Genomic DNA, 20,343 nt, shown 5'->3' on the forward strand with positions numbered 1-20,343 from the left:
AACATGATTTTCAAAATTTTAGCTTTTATTTCTTTAGCAATTATCATTGATGCTGTTGCTGTGAAAAGCAACCCAAAAGTCATTAGTTTTGATTTTGAACCAAGATTTTCCAATCCTGTCAAAAGAGATGCTGGTACTGGTACTGGTACTGTTGCCTCGGTCAAGGACACTTATTGGTTTTTGACTGTTAAAGTTGGGTCGAACCAAGACCCGGTAACAATTGCAGCTGATACCGGTAGTTGGTTAACACAAATCATTGATGCTAATGCCACTTGCCTGAGTTGCAAGAAATACGGTGTTTACAATTCGTCTGACTCATCAACGGTTGTCAAGCTGGGTAAATCAGCAAAATCATTTTTTGGGCCACATGAACACTATATCGGTGAATTGGTTAGTGATTCTATCCAATTCGGGGATTTACAAGTGCCTCAAGTAACTTTTAATGATGTTTATAATTCGAGTGGATTTAATGATGGTATTTTTGGTTTAGCAAGACCACCAACTGACAAGAATCAAAGTATTGCCTGGACTGCTAAATATCATGGTTTAGTTGATAAAGCTGCCTATTCTATCTACTTGCAAAACCTTGATGGAACTCCAGGAGCTTTTACTATTGGAGGTTATGATGCTGCTAAAATTGATGGTGATATCTCTTGGACAAGTATTAAAAATGCTAATATTCAAGCACTTCTTGGTCATGTTGAAATTGGTGGAGAAATTATTCCCATTAATAGAAACTACACTATGGATACCGGTGGTGGTTATGGTTACTTACCACAAGAAGCATTTAATAAAGTACTTGCTCATTTACCTGATGATCCAAAATACGGAAAGAGTCATTGGCAAGTCAGTTGTTCATTACTTGAAGGCAAAAATTTTACCTATAATTTGAATGGTGTTGATTATACATTCCCGTTAAGAACTCTATATGTTCCTAGTGAAAATACTGATCATTGTTACATTGCTTTACGTAACGGAACCACTGCCCAATTAGGTTCATATGTGTTTAGAAATTTATTCTTTGCAGTTGATTTTGAAGAAGACTTGATTGGACTTGCAAAATTGAAGAATACCACCGAAACAAATATCAGACCATTTTAGGTGGTTTCCTTTGATGATATCTATCTATATTTTTTTTTTAGACTAATTTTCTTATTTCCTAGGTTAGTGTTCAAATTGAATGTTTTTATTTCCAAAAGATAAATCTCTCTCTATATATATATATATGCCATGAATAATCTTAGAAGAGTTGGTTGCAAAACAACAAAATTTTCGAATAGCTCTCTCTATAACTGGTTTATTTATCTAATGGAAGTATAAATATACAATACATACATCTATCAGTTATTGTTGTTCCTTTCTATTTAGTTAATCCCGTTAACAATTTCATTTCTATTTAATGGATCATCATTATCACCATAACCATCACTATTGTTGTCATCACTATTTTGTTTTTCTTGCTTTTCTCCAAGCAAAAGTTTGATTTCTTTTAATTTATCAATATAATTATAATTCGATTGAAATGAATTAAATTTAAATAAATCTTGACTCAAATCTTGTATTAACCCCTTTTTCAAAATCACTTGGGATTGTTGATCTTCCTGTTGCTGTTGTAATTCCTTTTCAGTGAAAAACAATGATTTGGCTGATCTCCCATTAAAATAATGAACCAATTCATCCTGATGGAATAATGTGACGTTACTGGTAATCAAATAACTGATTAATTCAGATTGATTTTCCAATAAATATTGAGAATATTCCTCATCACTTAAATCAATAGTAATGATACTAATTGTTTTCTTGGGAGATTCGTTTTGTTGCTGTTGTTGCTGTTGTTCTTGTTGCTGTTCTTTCTCTTCCTTTGCGGCAACAAAATTAATAATTGGTTTTTTTTTAACCCAAATTCTTAACTTGGGTAAAAATACAAACCCATTATAATCTTTATTATTGATGGATTTTTCATTATATTCAGTTTTTAAAATAGATTCAAATTCATTTGGGATATAACCAAATTCCCCTTCGACCAAACTTAATCTAATGGGGGACAACTCTTCTAATCGAGTGAAATGATTATTTCGACAATTATAAACTTGTAAAAATTCATTTCTTGTTAATTCACTAATAGTTGCATCACGACTATTTTCTCGAGCCAATTCACCATTATTAGGACTCGAATGTAATAATTTATTAAATCTTGCTGGTGCCTTAGTATTACTCAATGCCAATCCGGTAATATCAATGTATAATCCAGTATCCATATCAATGAAACGAGCATCAATGTTATTATTCCCGTTACCACGAGTTCTTTGTGATATAATACTGGAACAATCCAAAAAATATCTACCTAATCGAATATTATTTATATCATGACCAAAATCAACAATCACCGATTGGTTCAAATGTCTTGATAACTTGTGTAAATCCATTATTGGCATTTGTACATCTATATCACTATCCCAAGGGAATTGTAATCCATTCCAATACCATGACAACAATGAGCCATGAGCAATCCAAGTGTTTAATCCAAATTGATTAGTCAATCGAAACCATGATTTGATCAATTGATTGATCGAGACAGTTAATTGAGGGGTATTATTGATTATCCCATTCATAAATCGCCAATCATAATGTCCTCCAAGAGCAAAATTTGCTTCTCGAGTAAGTATATTTGCTTCATGGAAATATTTTTCAGGGTTTTCATACAGTAATGAAAATTTCAATGTATTTAAATAATTAGTATCAGTTTGATTAAGTGGTTGTGCTTGTGATTGTTGTTCCATTGACATTATTATCGCGGGTGTGTTATCAACGAATGAATCGTGTGATAAATGCTTTTCATAAGTCAAAGTAGTTAATTTTTCTGGTTTATTACTGTTTATCAATTTGTTTAATTCTTGTTTTAGATCAATGGTAATCCCCAGTTTAAATATTTGATTAGTATTTGATATCTTATTTCGAGTTTGTTGATTAACAGGCATTTGATACATCATTTGCAAACCCTGTTGTTCTTGATCAGTGGTTGGCAATAGCATTGTTAATGTCGAGGGGTTTTTCATAAATTCATAAACATAAGCTTTACCCAATATTGGACGATATTTCTTAGCATTTCTTCCTGGGAAATTGAAAATATGAAATCCTATTGATATTGGAGAATTTTGTTGCTTAATTTCTTTCAATTGTTCAATAACATACGAATCATATTTTGAATACAGTTCTTGATCATTTAGTATGGTATCAATCTGGTCATCATCAATACAATACTGCTGTGTTGGAAGTAACATATTTTTCTGGTTGATTCGAGGGTTCTTTTTAGTGGCATCAAAATCTTTACAATTTAGTCTCTCCTGTTGATTGTTGTCTAAATTATTAGTATTATGAAATAATTGATTTTCCAATGGTGACATATCAACAAAATCACTCCAGTGGAAACTAGGTAATTCTAGAACTCTATTGTCTTGTTCATTAACGTATTTCAAAAGCAAGCCCAATGTGAATCTTGGATCAAATGGTTGATAGGCCAAAGGTATATCATTAGGAATATCAATGATGTCAAATTGACTAGCTTTTGTTGTTGTTGAATCGAGCTGATCATATAATGCATTGCTTGATTTATCTTTATCAACAGCCGTCGCCACTTCATTGTGGAATGAGATTTCTTTTTCATGATTCATAGATAATGCAAATGCAGCATCATTACTTAAACTCCACGAGCTAAATAGTGATGATGGGGAATCAGGTTGATATTTTATTAGTAGCTGTTTGATACTATCAATATACTTATTACCAATGACATAATCATCTATTGGGGTGAACTGAAATAGTGATAACACAATCAAATTGAACACAACAATTGAAACAACCAACAATACTCCTCGAGATCTTCTCATAATGAGTATATTCTAATGTATAAGAAGTTTAGGTAAGTAAGTATTACTTCAAGTTAGGAAAAAAGAAAAAAAAAAAAAGGACCTAAGCAGATTCAAATCTGATATAAATCGAGATCCGTTGAAATAATATATAATATGTGATCTCAAGACACTTGCTAGTTATTGGGAAAGGAAAAAAAAAAAAATTTTAACTTTTGTACCTTTATCCTGTATATAATAAACTTTCTTTCTTTTTTCCTTTGTTCCCGAATTTCACCCGAATTTTTCTTTGTAGTATTTTAACAGTGTGATTCTATAATCTGATCGGGGATTATATTTGTTGCCAAGAAAAAAAAAAAACGAACAACTGGAACAATGATTTAATAATTAGCAAGAAGTAAATATTTGGTACCTTATTTATAGCAGTTTTTGATTTGATTTCTGGATTCAATAAAGATCAAAAAAAAAAAAAAAAAAAAAAAAAAAAGGAGGAAGTTGTAACAATATTGAGTAATGAGAAGTGTACTAAAATTTTCTGTTTTAAGAGTCCAATAGGGAATTCGTGAATGAATCGAGAATATTCAAGTTTTGGAGTGAAAAGAGATTTCACTAGAAGACTAATCCTATGACGTCGTGTGAGGATTATATAAATGTGTTCTTTTCTTTTCTTTTTTCTGTTACTGGCTCTAGACGTAATAGCAATGAAAAAAAGCTTTTGATTGGATGAAATGAAATATAATTATTGGATCTAGATCAATCAAATTGAAAAGGAGGTAATGACAAAAAACTCTTTGTTTTGTTCACAAAAATTTTCAAGATGCAAAATGGGTGGCGGTACATATATATTTATAATATTCTACAGAATGGATACTCTGTAGTTATTGGTCTTCTGAAATTGTCACAGATTGGGCAATTCAATCAATAAACAAATTTGAAGCCTCCCCTCCCCCCCCCCCCCCCAAAAAAACATAAAACATAAAATTAAATTCCCTGTGTCAAAACAAAATAGTTTAGTTACAAAAATGAGGAAATTCTTTTTTTCAGTTTTTAGTTGTTGCTTTTTGGGAAATTATAAAATAGCATACACCCATTCAATGAAATTGTGCACAGTAACAAGTTTTTTTTTTTTTTTTTGCCGTTTAAGGAACAAAGTTAAGGGTGGTGATTTATCTATTGTTTGATACCTTTTGTGTTCAGAGATTGAATCATCATCATCGTTATGATAAGAGTACCACCAGTTTATGGTTTTATAACACAAATAAGTAAACTTAAAATTTTCCAGAAACGAGGCGAAGTCAAAGATGAACAATGAAAAGATTATCGTTTGCAACTCTTATTCTCACACGTCCCTTACATCTCTTCCCCATCCTGTGTTTTCGGTGCCACTACCACCACCACCACCACCATCTCCTTTGTTGGCCTTTTTTTTTCAATACTACAACACGCAAGTACAGGAACAAACTTGTCTATCACATAATTATGAACTGATTCTAAAAAAAAAAAAAAGAAATGGTGTGATGATACAAAAGCTAGACAATACATTTTTCAACACCCTTGCATTTGCCATTGCTGATGTTATTATTCTACTTCGACAAAGAAAATTCAGCTCTTTTTAAGCCTTGTCAATTGATTCATTTATTGTCACGGTCATTGTTAGAGAAAATCCCACACGAGACCCAGCTCACAAATACATATGCACATCAAACATAATATCAATAACAGAAGAAGAAGAAGCATACCCCGCCTCAGTAACAAAATCTATACATTATGTAGCTATCGGTTGTACTTTCTTATTTATGATACGTTATTATTATTATTGGTGAGTGAAGCTGTTTTTCATTTGCCGGGTTTGTGGTTTCGATTGCTTTGTTACAATAACTTAGATAATACAAGGGCTTCAAACTCATACATACTATGACAAAGTAACCATCTCTTTGCTACATTGGAGAAAGAAAATTCATCTTTTATTATAAATTGGAACTTACCGGTTCATCAAGCTGAAGAGTAAATACCATAGTTTAGTTACTGCTAATATTGCTCAATTCAAGAAAATTTCATATTTAAGCCACCTTTATTATTTGTAATAATAATATCAATTCGTATGGTTGTATAATTCAAGATTAGATCTGATTGGCCGTGTTATCATAAGGCATACATTAATTTTTAGTTTAGGACTTAAAAAAAGGAAAGATGCAATCTGCCTTTTAGAAACAACAATAACAACAAGGCTTTTTTTTAAAAAAACCCTCAAATCAATCTTTTATTAAAACTAATACGAATACGAAATACTAAAAAAAAAAAAAAGAGCAATCGACAATGATAAAGATATAAAAGAAGATGATGGCTTGTACTAATTTCAATTACGAATGACCTCTGCTAGTTTGTTTTGAACACAGATAAGGAAAAAAAAAAAAAAAAAAAAAACAGAAGCATTATAAGGTTCAAACCCTCAAAGTGATATGAGAAACCGGAAATCAGACCAAGTGTTGATTTTGCGGATTTATGCCAGGTTATAATGGAGTGGATTAGGCCAAACTCTTTAAACCACCCACATACCACTTTATACTTATTCTTTTTTTATACATACAATTTAGTAAATTTGAGTAGTAAAGTTCTCTTCTCCAAATCAGCTTTCGAACAAATGTTAGCCTTTATTATGGATGATGTTGTAATACGTGTTGGAAATACTTTGTTAATGATTTGGTAACTGCACGCAAAAGAGAGCTAGTAAAAAAAAAAAAACATCAGCCAAACCCTCCCAACCACCACAGAACAGATATTGATTCGAAGATTTGAACCAACTCCAATAAATTAAGAAATAGAACACTCCCCTGTAACTTCAATTAATAGATTGACAATTACAAATACCTACAATGAAGTTAAAAGTAGCATTATTACAGTTGAATCCAAGAATTGGAAAGATCAATGAGAATATTTCCAATGTTTATAAATTATTATCATCATCGACCCAACAACAGACTACAATTACAACAACAAAACAACAATTGAATAATAAATTTGATTTAATAGTATTACCAGAATTAGCCATTACAGGATATAATTTTCCTAATAGTACCGCCATCAAACCATATTTAGAATCAATTGATAAATTTGGTCCATCATTAAATTTAGGACGTGAATTAAGTATTAAATATCAATCTATGTTAGTCATAGGATATCCGGAATTTTCTCATGGTGATAATAAAATTTATAATAGTTGTGCTGTTTTCAATCGATGTGGTCAATTGATTTATAATTACCGGAAAACTTTTCTTTATGAAACTGATGAAATTTGGGGATGTAATGAAAATCCCATTAAGGGGTTCCCGTCAATAGAATTAGATTTTTCCCTTAACAACAACAACAACAACAACAACAATAAAAAAAAAATTGACAAAAATGTCAATGAGAATTCTAAATCAACCCTGTTGTTGATTACTACAAATATTGGTATATGTATGGATCTAAATCCTTATAAATTTGAAGCTCCATTTAATAAATTTGAATTCAGTATGAGTTCATATTCTCAACGAGCAAAATTATTAATTTGTCCTATGGCATGGTTAAATCCAAGTTCACCATCGATTCTTGATAAAGAAGAATTTGATAAATCAGATAAATTGGAATTAGCTCAAGAATTAGAATTAGAATTGAAAAATCTGGATTTTGTTGAACCAAATTGGTCCACAATAAACTATTGGATATTAAGATTTTTCCCTTATCTATCTCATAAATATAGTATCATGCCTAAATGGTTCAACAAAATCAAAGATAATAATGATGAAAAAATAACGGTTATATGTTGTAATCGAGTTGGAGTCGAAGAGGATGTGGTATATGCTGGAAGTAGTTGTATTTTGCAATTTAATAATCATGATAAATATAATGATGCTACTGATTTAACCAATAAAAGTGTTGAATTAATTGGTAATTTGGATCAAATTAATGAAGGGATATTGATTAAAGAAATTGATATTTAAAATAGTCTCCAACGACTAAATTGAAAAGAAGTTAATTGGTATGAGTTCAATGTAACAAGCACAAAAGGAATGGCTTATTAGCCAAACTTGTGGGTAAAAGATATATTCTGGTTATCGTGTGATACGATACCTTTTTGGTTCTATTTTGTTTATTGACCTGTTTCAATTTATTTATACAAGAGAGTATTTGTTAGATGTAATATAAAGTTTTACTTTTGGGGTATAGGCTTAGATTTTTTAACCTTGAAATTGTAAGGGTGCTACTGAATTCTAAATTAAGAAAAGACTAAAGAATTGGATAAGAGCTAGCCAATAATGACAGACCAAATATTATAGACTACTGCAGTTACACGTCAAAACGAAAAAAAAAAAAAAAAAAAATTAAAATAAAATTAATAGTCGCGTGCGAGAGAGAGAATGTTAATATTATTTTATATAACAATAAGTATGCAAACGAGAAAGATTTTCAATTCAATTCAATTTCTTCTGCAAATATTATATATTGTTTTATTAGACATGGGTAGTCTGTACACTTGTCTATGAGTTTGCACTTCAACACTAACAATATTGGGATTGTTTTTGACAGGGCTGTAAACTGCACATGATGAAAAGATACAAAAGGGAAGTCAACAAAACAAAACAAAAAATTAGCAAGGCTGCTCCTACTACTACAAATTCGGAATTATTACTTCTATGTAATAAGATATATCTAATACTTAAGGACAATAGATGACAAACAATAACAACAACAACAACAACAACAATCACCAGGACACGAACAAAGATTACAATCAAATCGATTTATTATAATTAAACCTCTATTGTTTACTTTGATGTCACACAAACTCTTAACTTCTATTGTTAAACTCTTTTTTATAATCAGTTATTTACAAACAAGAGAGTCTTTATTAATTGATATTCGTCACAAGGGTACCTACAAATTATCTTGAATCATGCGGTAAACCTTTTAGTGAATGTGCATTATATTAAGGGATGACTTTCTATAAGAATCGTATCACAGTTTCAAAGAGATTGATGCCGGTCATATCTAAAAACAGCAACAACAACAAGAACAGTAAACTGAGGAAAAATAAGATCGTCTCATGTATATAATCCATGAATGGAATCATGGCGAATCTAGTACTTAACCGACTCTGTACCCAATTTATTTTTCTACAGGATTCCCTTATTTCTATTTTCTTGGCAGACTTCTGGAGAGAAGCGTTCGTGTGAGTATGACTTAATGTTAACAATTGCATCATTTGTTTCAGAATGGAAAGGAAAGGGTAAAACAATTATTGGATTACAATGTAACGCCTTAGATAATTCTTATTAGTAGAATGCCCTTAAATGAATCAATGCTTGCTGAAATAAACAACTCTTCAAAGATTTGTTAGAGCAGAAAAAGAAAAAAAAAAAAAAAGAAACGAGAGAGAGAGATAGAGACCATACAAGAAAACCTATAATAATAATAATAATAATACTAAATAAATGTTGATTGACTTATAATTGAAATAGATTTACATGACATGTCAAAAGTCAGTACAGTATACAACTAGGTAAATCCCAGCCGGTCTGGTAATAATTAGAGATTCATTGGAGCTGAGCCCGGTCGTTCGTGTCGTTATGCTTCTACCTTCACTCGCCCCCCCCACACCATTCCCTCCTTTCTGACTAACCTGCATATACTTTTTAGTTTCAAGAAATTCTTGGTTTTGTGTCTGTTTTCACCTTGTATTGTTTGTTTTGTGTTAAGTTTAGTATTTTGTGTTTTGTATGAAGAAGAAGAAAAGAAAGAACAGATTTTCCAATTCCAACTCTAATCTACGAATTATTTTATTTTTTTGAATTGCCTTTACATATATATATATAAATGCCTTTCTGTATTTTTTTTTCTTTGGTTTTCATGTGTTCGCTTATTCTAGAAAATAATTTGTTAGTTATTTCCAATCGTTATTAATCTTGTATTTCCATACTTTTACATCAAGGATTATCAAGGTTTATATCTTTGCAATCGCTTAGAGACTAATATAGACGAAATAAAGTTTTAAAGTTTTACAGTTTAGAAAGAGAAAAAAGAGATCTTGAATTTAAAGTTTTCATCTTTCAACCTGTTCTTTTTTTTTGTTTTAGTTAATTGGTTTGATTAATCTCCAATTTTATTACTATTAATCGTTTGTAATAAAATTATTATAATTGGAAGAAATAAACAACCACAAACCACAAATCAAAACAAATAACAACTTTACATCTTTACAGTTTTTGTATTTTTTCTTTTTTTTTTTGACAACTCATATTTGTTTCTTGATTTTGGCAACACTGTTTCCTCCCTCCTTTACCCATCCAATATATATATATATATATAATCAACACTCAACACCATACACTACAAGATGGCAAGACTAAAACGGGTATTATTGTCGCCTAGATCGTACATTAAATCGATACTATTGGTGACTATCATTTATACAATATATTTATCAACTTCAACTACCACTTCAGTATATTTAACCACCACTCAATCCAAACTAAATATATATAAAAACCAATTATATCAAAAGATCAATCATCAATTCAATCAATGGTATTACAATATCTTAGCTTCCGATTATGATTTCTTTTCTGATTCAAATTTCCAACAACAATTAACTGCAATCAAATCTGAAAAATTACACGATGAAAATCATAAACTAGATCTTTGGAATCTTGATGATAGTTTTAAATTACCTTTATCGGTTAAAGTACCCAATTATTTATTATCTTCTTCTTCTTCCTCGTCGTCATCAAGTACTGACGAGAAACCTTTGATCCAGCCATTTGATCCTCGTTTAACATTATCAGTATACTATAATTACATCGAAACACACATTAACAAACAAAGTCATGATAGCAGTAATGATCTAAAATTACCATTTCATTGGTCTGATTGGGTTGATTTCTCCAAATTAAACAAGTATATTCTTAATCCATTGAAAACTGACCTTTGTTCCAATTTATTTGATTTATCTCATGATGACAAATTGAATGAGGATTCTGAAATTAAAAGTGTTGATAAATATTGTCAATTTATGGGTAACACTAATAATGATAATGAAAATAAGGCTACTAAGATGTTGGGGTATAAGATTTTTGCCCCAGCCCATGCTCAAACAGGTGATAATCATGAATTAATTGGTAAATCATACCTTTACACCCAAGCACCATCGCCGAAACGGTTGGTTTTTTTAACAAATACTAATGATAATTACCAATTTGACATTGATAACTATAATGTGAACAATGTTACTAATTCAATTTTATACAATGAGAAGTTGACTTCAGACTTGGAATCAAAAGTTACCAAGGAAAATGAACAATCATCAACATTAAATGTATTGTCAAGTTATATTTCCTTGATTAAGAATTCTCCACCGTCACTATTACCAACGAAACAACAAAACAACCAAAACAACCAAAACAACCCCAATGATAATGAAATCAATAGTCATGTAATTGATATCCCAGAAGAATATTTTATTAATGATCCACGATCAATTATTAACCAGCTTGAATCATCAAATTCACAATTGTCAAACTCTGAACAAGATTTTTTAAGTTCAATAAAATATAGTGTTGATTGTAATGATCCACCAAAATATTTTTATGAAGCCAAATTTGTTAAGGCAATGAAAGAAAACTGGCATGGTGAACATTATGATTGGAGATTTTTTAATGGTGTTACAATACATAATGCACAACAGCAATCAATTATATTGCACAGATTATTGAAAAATTATTTAAAATTCACTCAATCAAATAATTTAATTACTTGGATTGCTCATGGTTCATTGTTGTCCTGGTATTGGAATGGGATTAATTTTCCCTGGGATAATGATATTGATGTTCAAATGCCAATTCATGAATTGTATCAATTAGCAAGGTTTTATAACCAATCTTTGGTAATTGAAAATGTTGGAACTAAGCATCTTGGAAACAACAAACAACAACAAAATGCTGGCAGTGATAAAAATGAAGAATTTGAATTTGATGGTATGGGGCGTTATTTTATTGATGTTGGATCTACAATTACTCATCGTACAAAGGGGAATGATAATAATCACATTGATGCTCGATTCATTGACATTGATACTGGATTATACATTGATATCACCGGATTAGCATTGACTAGTGAACAATCCCCAGATAGATATGATGATTTATTGACCATTAATCAAAATAGTGCTGAAGCTAGACAAAAATTGGATCAGTTGAAACAAAACCAAAAAGATGGTAATAATAATAATAATCACTCATTTAAAAATCAACAATTGAAAATTTATAATTGTCGAAATAATCATTTCAGTTCCTATGATGAATTATCACCACTAATTCAAACCGTTGTGGAAAATCAACCAGGTTATATCCCGAAAAATTTTATGGTGATTTTAAATGATGAATATAATTTAGAATCTTTGACGAAAAAGAATCATCGTGATTTCACTTATTTTAATAATTTTAATCTTTGGCTAAATACTAAAGACGTGTCAAACTATTTGGCATATAAACATTCACCAAGTGATAGTTCACCTGAAGGGAATAATCAAGCGTACAGTTTGATTAAATTTAATAAGTTGCTGAAATCAGATCATATTAATTTATTAAATTATAATGTATTAATGATGAAAGAGTATTTGGAAACAATGAATTTTACAAATTATCATAATTTAGAATTAAATCAATTATTAAAAATTGGTAATTATAATCATAACCATGTAAATACTAATTTATCAAATACTAGTATCTACAGAGAAAGTTATGATTTATTTAATTATTATCGAGATAATTATAAATTAGGATACAGTTTACGTCCAGACCATTTTATAAATTTTATTATTCATGATAATTCTCGATGGGATTATCAATTACAAGTTGACGATTTGATTAAGTTACAGAAACAATTGAATGATGATCCACAACAGCAACAACAACAACAACAACAAGAAAAAGAGCAACAAAATTGATTTTGCCTAACTAGACGTTTAGGTATATTTATTTAAATAGCATTAGATTATTGCCATATGTAGGCATACATACACCCTTACTTTACACAATAGAAGTACTATTTCTGATTTCATTTAGATGAATTGTAGTAACTAATCATGTTTTTATTGTTGGAAACGTCTAGATTTGTAAGTAGACACAATACAATAGGGAGGGTTAATAATAACAACTTACATTATCTATGTGTGTATGTAGGATTGTGTTAATGCGTGCCTGCGTCTTATTTTTCTTATTGTGCTCATTCTAGCAAAGCAGCAAGTTACAATAGGGGGTTTTTTTTTGTTAGTGTTGCAAAAAAAAAGTGCTGTTTTTGCAGAACGCGACATGTCAAAAAATAAGTGGTGAGTGGTTTTCTTTTATAGGTTAAATGTGGTACTACTTATAGAGGTTTTTATCTGTCAATAAGAATGGGTATATATTATAAATTGATTGTATTTGTTATGTTTGATTGTTTGACTATTACTTAATATAGATGTTTAGATTTTTTTGTTCGAATTTTGCCGTTAAAAAAAGTTAAAAATAAACTGAACCACTATTTACATCCACAAAAACTTCCACAGAATAGTTATTTCCCTAACTTCATTAATTTCAAAAAAAAAAAAAAAAAAATACTAATCACAGTTCTAAAAGAAAAAGAAAGGGGCATATCATATTAGTTAAGGGATGGAATTAAGGGATTATTGACATATTCATACATATATTCACACAATCAATCTACCAACCAACAATTTTAGGAAACAATAAAACAAAAGTATAATTTATTTGCTCCTAATTTTTCAACTTCTTATTAATCAGTTATTCATTTCAAATAGCTTACTTCCCACTTGCTCCTCTTTTCTTTGAAGAATTTTGGACCTTTTCATCTTCAAAAAAAAAAAATTAATTTTTCTAACAATCCTAATTCCTGTTTTCTTTTCTTTCTATTCGATATTAAAGATATTTTCGAGTTCAAAAATAATCAAGTTTTTGTTTAAAAATATAATCTCTATCACAATATCCAGAATACTAAATATCAATAAATAAAGGTAAAGGTTTTTCATATATAAAAATGAGGGTTTTCCAAATTGTATACATTTTAATAATTTCCAATTTGATTTATGCTACAAGTGGTGGAGGTGGTGGTGGTAATACTCATCATTATCATAAAGATGATAACAGTATTGCTGATAATACGAATAACAACAATAATAATATCACCAATGCTACGACTACAAGAACAGTCACAACTTCAACCAAAACTAAAACTCACACCGGTGGTGGTGTTGCTGGTATAGGTGGAGTTTTGGGACAAGATGGTTGGCTTTCTGGAGATGGTGGGTTAATGGCAGTAATAATCGGTGCTATGTTGTTATTATGAGGAAGTAGCTTCTGTTTTGGGGTTGTTGTTTTTTTTTTTTTTTGAGTCTTATTTGTGAGTTCTTTTATTGTTTAATTTCTATCTCTTGGTTCAATTTCTAATTTGTTTGTTTTGATATTTCAGAAATAATTGATTCCATGTTTTTATTTTCTCTTTTTATAAATATGATTGTGTTTAATTTCAATATAATTTACAATACAAATGTTGTTATTGTTGCTTTTTTTACTTGCTTTGACGGCAATTGGTATTATAAGAGGACTTTATTACCTGATTAATATCTAATCTATTACATTTGAATAATGAAGTACCCAAAACTAGTTGGTATGATTATGTAGGCATTTGTTTCTGCTACCAAGTGCCTGCGTGGCGAAATGGTTATCGCTTTTGACTTCTAATCAAAGGATTCCGGGTTCGAATCCCGGCGTGGGTTTTCTTATTGCAGCTTTAGCTCATCTGGGAGAGCGTCAGACTGAAGTATTTCAAAAGCCTGAAATCTGGAGGTACTGTGTTCGAGCCACAGAAGCTGCAATTTTTTTTTTGCCAATTTAAGTATTAAAGTTGAAGAAGAACGGTAGTCAATTCGGATTGACTGGAACTTTATTTTCGACAAGAATACACTATATTCATAGGGGTTATATAAAAGTGGTACGAGACTGATCAGGACATTACGTGGACTGACTTAGCTGGGATGAAAAGATTTTGCCATTTGATAACAAACGCGGAGTTAAATCTATCACGAACCTTACATCCGTTTCGGAAATTGATTTAACTCCGTGCGTGTTGCCTAGAATCCAATCTCGTAAGTGAAGAAAAGATCACGAGGACAAAAATATATCTACTTGGTCTTACTTGCCGTGTGAATTATAGAAAGTGAAATGGTCAACACATGCTGATCTAGAGAGTGAGCTAATTACTATTTTACTATCTCATCTAACTACAAAGATTGATTCTTTGGGATAGAAGGCAGCTCGATTTTTCATAGCAATATACTGGTACCCTAACAGAGGTATTTGTTATTTTTGAAAAATTTATACACATTGTTCAAATAGTTCTATGTGGGAAAAGACCTATTTTTGTTCCCGCATCACAATTCAGGTTTTTTTACGGATTATATGTATGACTTCTCCTTAGATTTCTAAATACTCAACTTCTTTTTATGTCTTGACAACGGCTCAGCTAGGATATCTGAGTAACTACAGGACTGGAACTTGAATATGTACTCAAAAGAAAGGATGGCAAAACCTACAAAAAAATATACGCAATAGAAAAGCCATACCTGTTCCAAAAGCGGATACGTTGTCTTTCTGCATTATTTATCCGTTAATTTACACAAAATTTCGAAAACCACAAACGGAGTAATTAATCCGTTGACTTAGAATACTTTAGAAGAATTGAATCTTAGAATTTTCAGTCATCGCAAATAATAATATAAGCCCACCTTTCGTATGTTGTGAAACGAAATAATTAATAAGCTAATTGAAACTTTGAATATACAATTAAAAAGTATATATATATCCTTGTTTTCAACAAGAAAAAAAAAAAAAAAAATCTAATACAACTTCTTCATCTTCTTCTTCCTTACACTAATTCCAATCTAACCACTCAAACTTCACACATAACATTAAATGACTTTGTCAATTCCAGAATTAAACTTCAAGGCTTATACTTATAAAAACAGGAGTACTCCTGTTCATTTGACTGATAAATCAATTAAATTAGTCAAAGATCCATTAAATCCTGACTCCTATATTGCTCCTCCCGGTAAGATCTTGCTTAAAATCAATTATACATCATTGAACCCTGTTGATGTTAAATTGCACCATCTTGCCACCAGTTTGGTTTCATTATTATTCAATAATCAAAATGGATTTGGTAGAGATTTTAGTGGTGAAGTTCTTTCCATTGGTGATAATGTGAAAACCAATGTTAAAGTTGGTGATTTAGTTCAAGGGATTTATCATAAAGTTTATTTTCAGGGTACTGCATCACAATATCTTTTAGTTGATCCAAGTGAAGTTGATATGATTGCTAAACCAGATAATATTTCATTAGCTGAAGCTTCAAGTTGGCCAACAGTGTTTGGGACCGCATTATTGATGTCAAGTGATTTAAAATATAAAGATAGCAAAGTTTTAGTTATTGGCGGCGGTACTTCAGTTGGTAGGTATCTTGTTCAACTTGCTAAACAAGGTGGCGTTAAAGAAGTTGTTGTTACTTGTTCCCCAAGAACTGAAGACGTTCTCAAATCATTAGGTGCCGATACTATTATTGATTACACCAAACATAAAAACATTGTTTATCCTGTTTTAGAATCAGTTAAATCAACAGGGAAATTTGATTACATATTGGATACTTATGGAGGTCATGATTTATTCCCAGAAATAAATAACATTTTGACTGACAAAATTGGTCGTTATTATAGTATTGTTGGTGATTATCCAGGATCTAGCTTTTATAATTTAATCTCAACTTTATCAGCAATTTCATGGAGAAAATTTCTTGGTGCTGTTGGATTATTATCATTTAATTACAAATTTATAATGTTTGATAACTTTAGAAGTACTATAGAAAACGCAAGAGATCTTATTGGTAGGGGCAATCTCAAAATCTTTGTTGATAGTGTTTACCCATTTGATCAATTGGATCAAGCCATTGAAAAATTAGATTCCGGTAAAGCTGCTGGTAAAGTTGTTATTGAAGTTGCTAAAGAATAAATTTAAGTAGTTTATTAATTACTTGGAAACAAACCTTTCCAGCTTTTCTTACATGTACTAGATACAAGCTATATGCGTATTCATATGCAGTAATTTGGTTAAACAAGAAAACTATAATGTAGTATTTAGCAAACTTGCGACTTCATGAGTTGACACTACAGGCCCCTATCCAAATTAAGAATTAACTATTAATTACTTTCAGTATACGATACCTAAATCTATATACTACTAAATGTACAAATTTGGTCATTAATCATTTCCATATCCCATCTCTTCGTTATATCTGGTTCCAAACAACCAATTACAATGTCATATAACCACTCAAATTCTCTTTTGTCTTTATATTTGCTCCATTCATCCTCTAATTTTATTAAATCATTTTGTCTATTCATATCAATTAATGAATTTGAATTAAGAAGCTCATTAGTCCAACTAGAACTGCTATTATCAGCCGAGTTACAATTTTGTTGCTGTTGATTTTGGTGCTTCTGTTTAGTATCTTCTTTCAATACCCACTCTAATAAACAAGCCTTGCGTAAATCCAATTTATTGAATTTTCCTGATGCTATTATTGCTCTCAATCTGGGTTCATAGTGATGTTGGAACGGTAATCTGCCAACAATCATAGCATAAATCAATACACCAAACGCCCATACGTCAGCACTAGGACCCAAAGGTGGTGGCGAAGGTTGCAAAATTTCGGGCGACGCATAAGGTAAGGACCCAATATGAGAATGGGGCAAACCTGAATCTAGTCCATTCTCTTCTTTACCGTCGTTATGCAGTTGTTGATATCTTGAAAAAATCGGTTTACTATTGTCAAAGTTATCATTTTTGTTTGTGAGATCAAAATAACCATCAGAAGGGGAATGCCCGTTTTCTGAAACAACTGGAGTTAAATGGATCGATTGCATTGAAGGACCATGAGCTCGGAAAAAATTGGCTAGTCCAACCCGTGAGTCATCTCTTATATCAAACTCTAATTTGCGAGTATTTGGTGAATCGCCGCCAAAATACGGTTTCCTAAATTCAATATTGGAAGATCTACTTCTCATCATGAGTGTATCTTCAAGATCACCATCAATAGATAATTTGCTGTTGCCCTTATAATGAATGTGTCTTTTCGATGATTTGCGACTAATCCTTGAACTATAAACTCTCGACATTCCAAAATCACATAAAATCATTTTACAATGACCCTTTTCTCTTTCCACTAAAACGTTCTCCAATTTAAGATCTCCATGTACTATACCCTTTTCTTCGTGCATATAAAGCAATGCTTGGACTATTTGACGAGCACACTCAATCACTTTTAAAAGTCTTTGGCGTTGCTCTTCAAACAGGTATTCCAAAGGTCCACACATGACATTAACCCTAGCATTGAATTGTCCCCAGGAATCAACAACCTCAAATAAAGTACCTCCATTTATTCTGTTCATGATACAAAAAATTGCGTCTTCAGTTTCATAATAATCAATTAGTGGTAATATATTATCATGGTGCAACTGCTTCCAAATTTGAATTTCTTTTTTGAAAACCTCTAAAACTCGAGGGTTTTTGCTCTTCATGGAAGCATTTAAATCTGTTTTGGAATTCAAATTGCCACTAGAATGGTTCCCATTACCAGACCCTCCATCAAAATCACGAGTTGATTTTACAATCTTAATAGCTCTTACGATTCCATCTTCTTGGTCGGTACATTCCCTAATAGTTCCCCAAGCACCAAACCCAATAACTTTACCCAACTCATGGCCCAAAACTATGGCGCCTTTTTCATCAACATTGTATTTTGGTTTCATTGCTTCCTGGAGTTTTTTAAAGTCAGAGGTTGAAGTCCTTGCCAATAGTCTTCCAGCAAGTGTGTTGAGACTCCCCACACGATTTCGGCGAGATAAACTACTACTGGCAGATGCAATACCAGTACCACTACTACTCCCTTTCAAAGTCTTAGCCGAGCCCACTGAGGAACCAAGATAGTTTTTAGCAAACAATGAAAATTGCGAATAATCAATTGATTCAGAAAACGATTTCACCAATTTCTTGCGTTGAGAGTATGGCATATCATTGAAATTGGGTGGCAAACTATTGATGATTAGTTCGTAATTGATCTCACCAGTAGCAGGGTCTATAGCTGATTTTTGTTTCTTTCTTGCTTTCGAACTTTCTGCCATTGCACCAGCAGATGTTTCACGCTTAGCAGAACTAGGACTTGAACCTAATCCAGATGATGATCTAGAAAAATCATCCTTCGTTAACAGTACTATATCATTATCCTCGATATCATTATTTTTATTGTTATAAGCATTTCTTTGTTGTTTAGTTTTCATAAATTCATGCAATTTGGAGTAAGATAAATTTCTTTGTTGATCAGTTGAAGTCTTGATAGGTTGTGGAGCCACTTTGGAATGCAATAGATTTAAATCAAGGTACGATCCATCTCGGCTTCTTGGTGTATTTGAATGTGTGGTATACAAACTCACATTCGTAGTGTTTCGTGTCAAATCCAAATTGGAATTGGAATTGCTGTTCCACTTGGAAACAAGACTCGAGAAATCTAATCCGGGTATAAACTCTTCATATCCCGTTTCATCTTTATAGCCTATATTGCTGTCGTGAGATCTTGCATGTAACTGATTGTTGTTGTCGTTATTGTCATTAATGCTATTTGTGCCGCGGTTGGTGACATTGTTTCTACCAACATCACCGGAATTATTAAAGTTGTTGATATTTGTAAATGTATTTCGTGCACCCAAGTGTTCATGTTTGATTTGATGTGGTCGAATTTTACCATCAGCAAATATCCTATGTCCAGTGTCTGGGTCAAAATTGTTCTTCTCTGTTTCTGAATATCGTCGAGAAAATGTATAATTTGGAGGAAACCCTTCTAGTTGTTGCTGATTCTTTGAACTGTGTCTAATTTTTAGATAATCAGGATTCAACTGAGATGGTTCATCAGAATCCTTTTTATCTATATCCAACGAGGCTGACGATAATGAATTTGTGGTGGATCCAATTTCAAATTTGGAGTCTGCAAGAAGGTTCACTGTAGATACCTTTGGTTTTGATTTCAAGGGAATATCCATAATAGTTGATCTTCATAAAGAAAAAGCTGAATATTGGTTGTAAAAAATTTTAGGGAGTAAATATCCAAAATACGCAAATAACCCTAAAAAGAAAAAACAAAAAAATGAATCACCATATTAGAAAAAAAAAAAAATGAATCAAAGATTAAGAGGAAGGGAGTGGGAAGAGAAACAAAAAAAAAAAAGTGTGATGATGATGATTCAAAAACTTTTAGCCATTTTCCTCCTTCTCACTCTTCCCCACCAACATCCCCTGTGTTATCCCGGAGTTCGTATATCATTATTCTATTACCCCTCTTTATT

At 31.3% G+C, this 20,343-nt stretch overlaps 7 protein-coding genes and 2 non-coding genes across 9 annotated transcripts, besides 1 other annotated feature; 7 read left to right on the plus strand and 2 right to left on the minus strand. All coding sequences in view use genetic code 12, as the record gives it.

The window, feature by feature from the left end:
* Positions 1 to 3: 3 nt before the first annotated feature.
* SAP98 (aspartyl protease, putative) lies at positions 4 to 1,101 on the plus strand (the record flags this gene model as incomplete). The annotated part of the gene is made up of 1 exon (XM_002418270.1): positions 4 to 1,101. One exon carries the CDS (start codon positions 4 to 6, stop codon positions 1,099 to 1,101), a length of 1,098 nt encoding a protein of 365 aa, XP_002418315.1.
* Positions 1,102 to 1,364: 263 nt separating this feature from the next.
* On the minus strand, positions 1,365 to 3,887 carry CD36_18380 (positive regulator for mannosylphosphate transferase, putative; the record flags this gene model as incomplete). Its single annotated transcript, XM_002418271.1, has 1 exon — positions 1,365 to 3,887. The coding sequence occupies one exon, from the start codon at positions 3,885 to 3,887 to the stop codon at positions 1,365 to 1,367; it is 2,523 nt and encodes an 840-aa protein (XP_002418316.1).
* A 2,852-nt stretch (positions 3,888 to 6,739) lies between these two features.
* CD36_18390 (NT-amidase, putative) lies at positions 6,740 to 7,846 on the plus strand (the record flags this gene model as incomplete). The annotated part of the gene is made up of 1 exon (XM_002418272.1): positions 6,740 to 7,846. One exon carries the CDS (start codon positions 6,740 to 6,742, stop codon positions 7,844 to 7,846), a length of 1,107 nt encoding a protein of 368 aa, XP_002418317.1.
* Positions 7,847 to 10,239: 2,393 nt separating this feature from the next.
* On the plus strand, positions 10,240 to 12,846 carry CD36_18400 (positive regulator of mannosylphosphate transferase, putative; the record flags this gene model as incomplete). Its single annotated transcript, XM_002418273.1, has 1 exon — positions 10,240 to 12,846. The coding sequence occupies one exon, from the start codon at positions 10,240 to 10,242 to the stop codon at positions 12,844 to 12,846; it is 2,607 nt and encodes an 868-aa protein (XP_002418318.1).
* Positions 12,847 to 13,934: 1,088 nt separating this feature from the next.
* Positions 13,935 to 14,243, plus strand: CD36_18410 (hypothetical membrane protein, conserved; the record flags this gene model as incomplete). Its single annotated transcript, XM_002418274.1, has 1 exon — positions 13,935 to 14,243. One exon carries the CDS (start codon positions 13,935 to 13,937, stop codon positions 14,241 to 14,243), a length of 309 nt encoding a protein of 102 aa, XP_002418319.1.
* A 357-nt stretch (positions 14,244 to 14,600) lies between these two features.
* tRNA-Arg (TCT) lies at positions 14,601 to 14,673 on the plus strand. The gene has a single exon. It is a non-coding gene; the product is annotated as a tRNA-Arg (tRNA).
* Positions 14,674 to 14,681: 8 nt separating this feature from the next.
* On the plus strand, positions 14,682 to 14,771 carry tRNA-Phe (GAA). Its single transcript has one exon. It is a non-coding gene; the product is annotated as a tRNA-Phe (tRNA).
* A 1,097-nt stretch (positions 14,772 to 15,868) lies between these two features.
* Positions 15,869 to 16,957, plus strand: CD36_18420 (alcohol dehydrogenase, putative; the record flags this gene model as incomplete). Its single annotated transcript, XM_002418275.1, has 1 exon — positions 15,869 to 16,957. One exon carries the CDS (start codon positions 15,869 to 15,871, stop codon positions 16,955 to 16,957), a length of 1,089 nt encoding a protein of 362 aa, XP_002418320.1.
* A 218-nt stretch (positions 16,958 to 17,175) lies between these two features.
* Positions 17,176 to 20,040, minus strand: CD36_18430 (serine/threonine-protein kinase, putative; the record flags this gene model as incomplete). The annotated part of the gene is made up of 1 exon (XM_002418276.1): positions 17,176 to 20,040. The coding sequence occupies one exon, from the start codon at positions 20,038 to 20,040 to the stop codon at positions 17,176 to 17,178; it is 2,865 nt and encodes a 954-aa protein (XP_002418321.1).
* A 254-nt stretch (positions 20,041 to 20,294) lies between these two features.
* Positions 20,295 to 20,343: part of a mobile genetic element (Gag ORF flanked by inverted LTRs, each LTR followed by PBS, one LTR truncated) that runs on past the window's edge.

This window comes from Candida dubliniensis, chromosome 2 (genome assembly GCF_000026945.1).
Source record: "Candida dubliniensis CD36 chromosome 2, complete sequence".
NCBI classification, from domain to species: domain Eukaryota; kingdom Fungi; phylum Ascomycota; class Pichiomycetes; order Serinales; family Debaryomycetaceae; genus Candida; species Candida dubliniensis.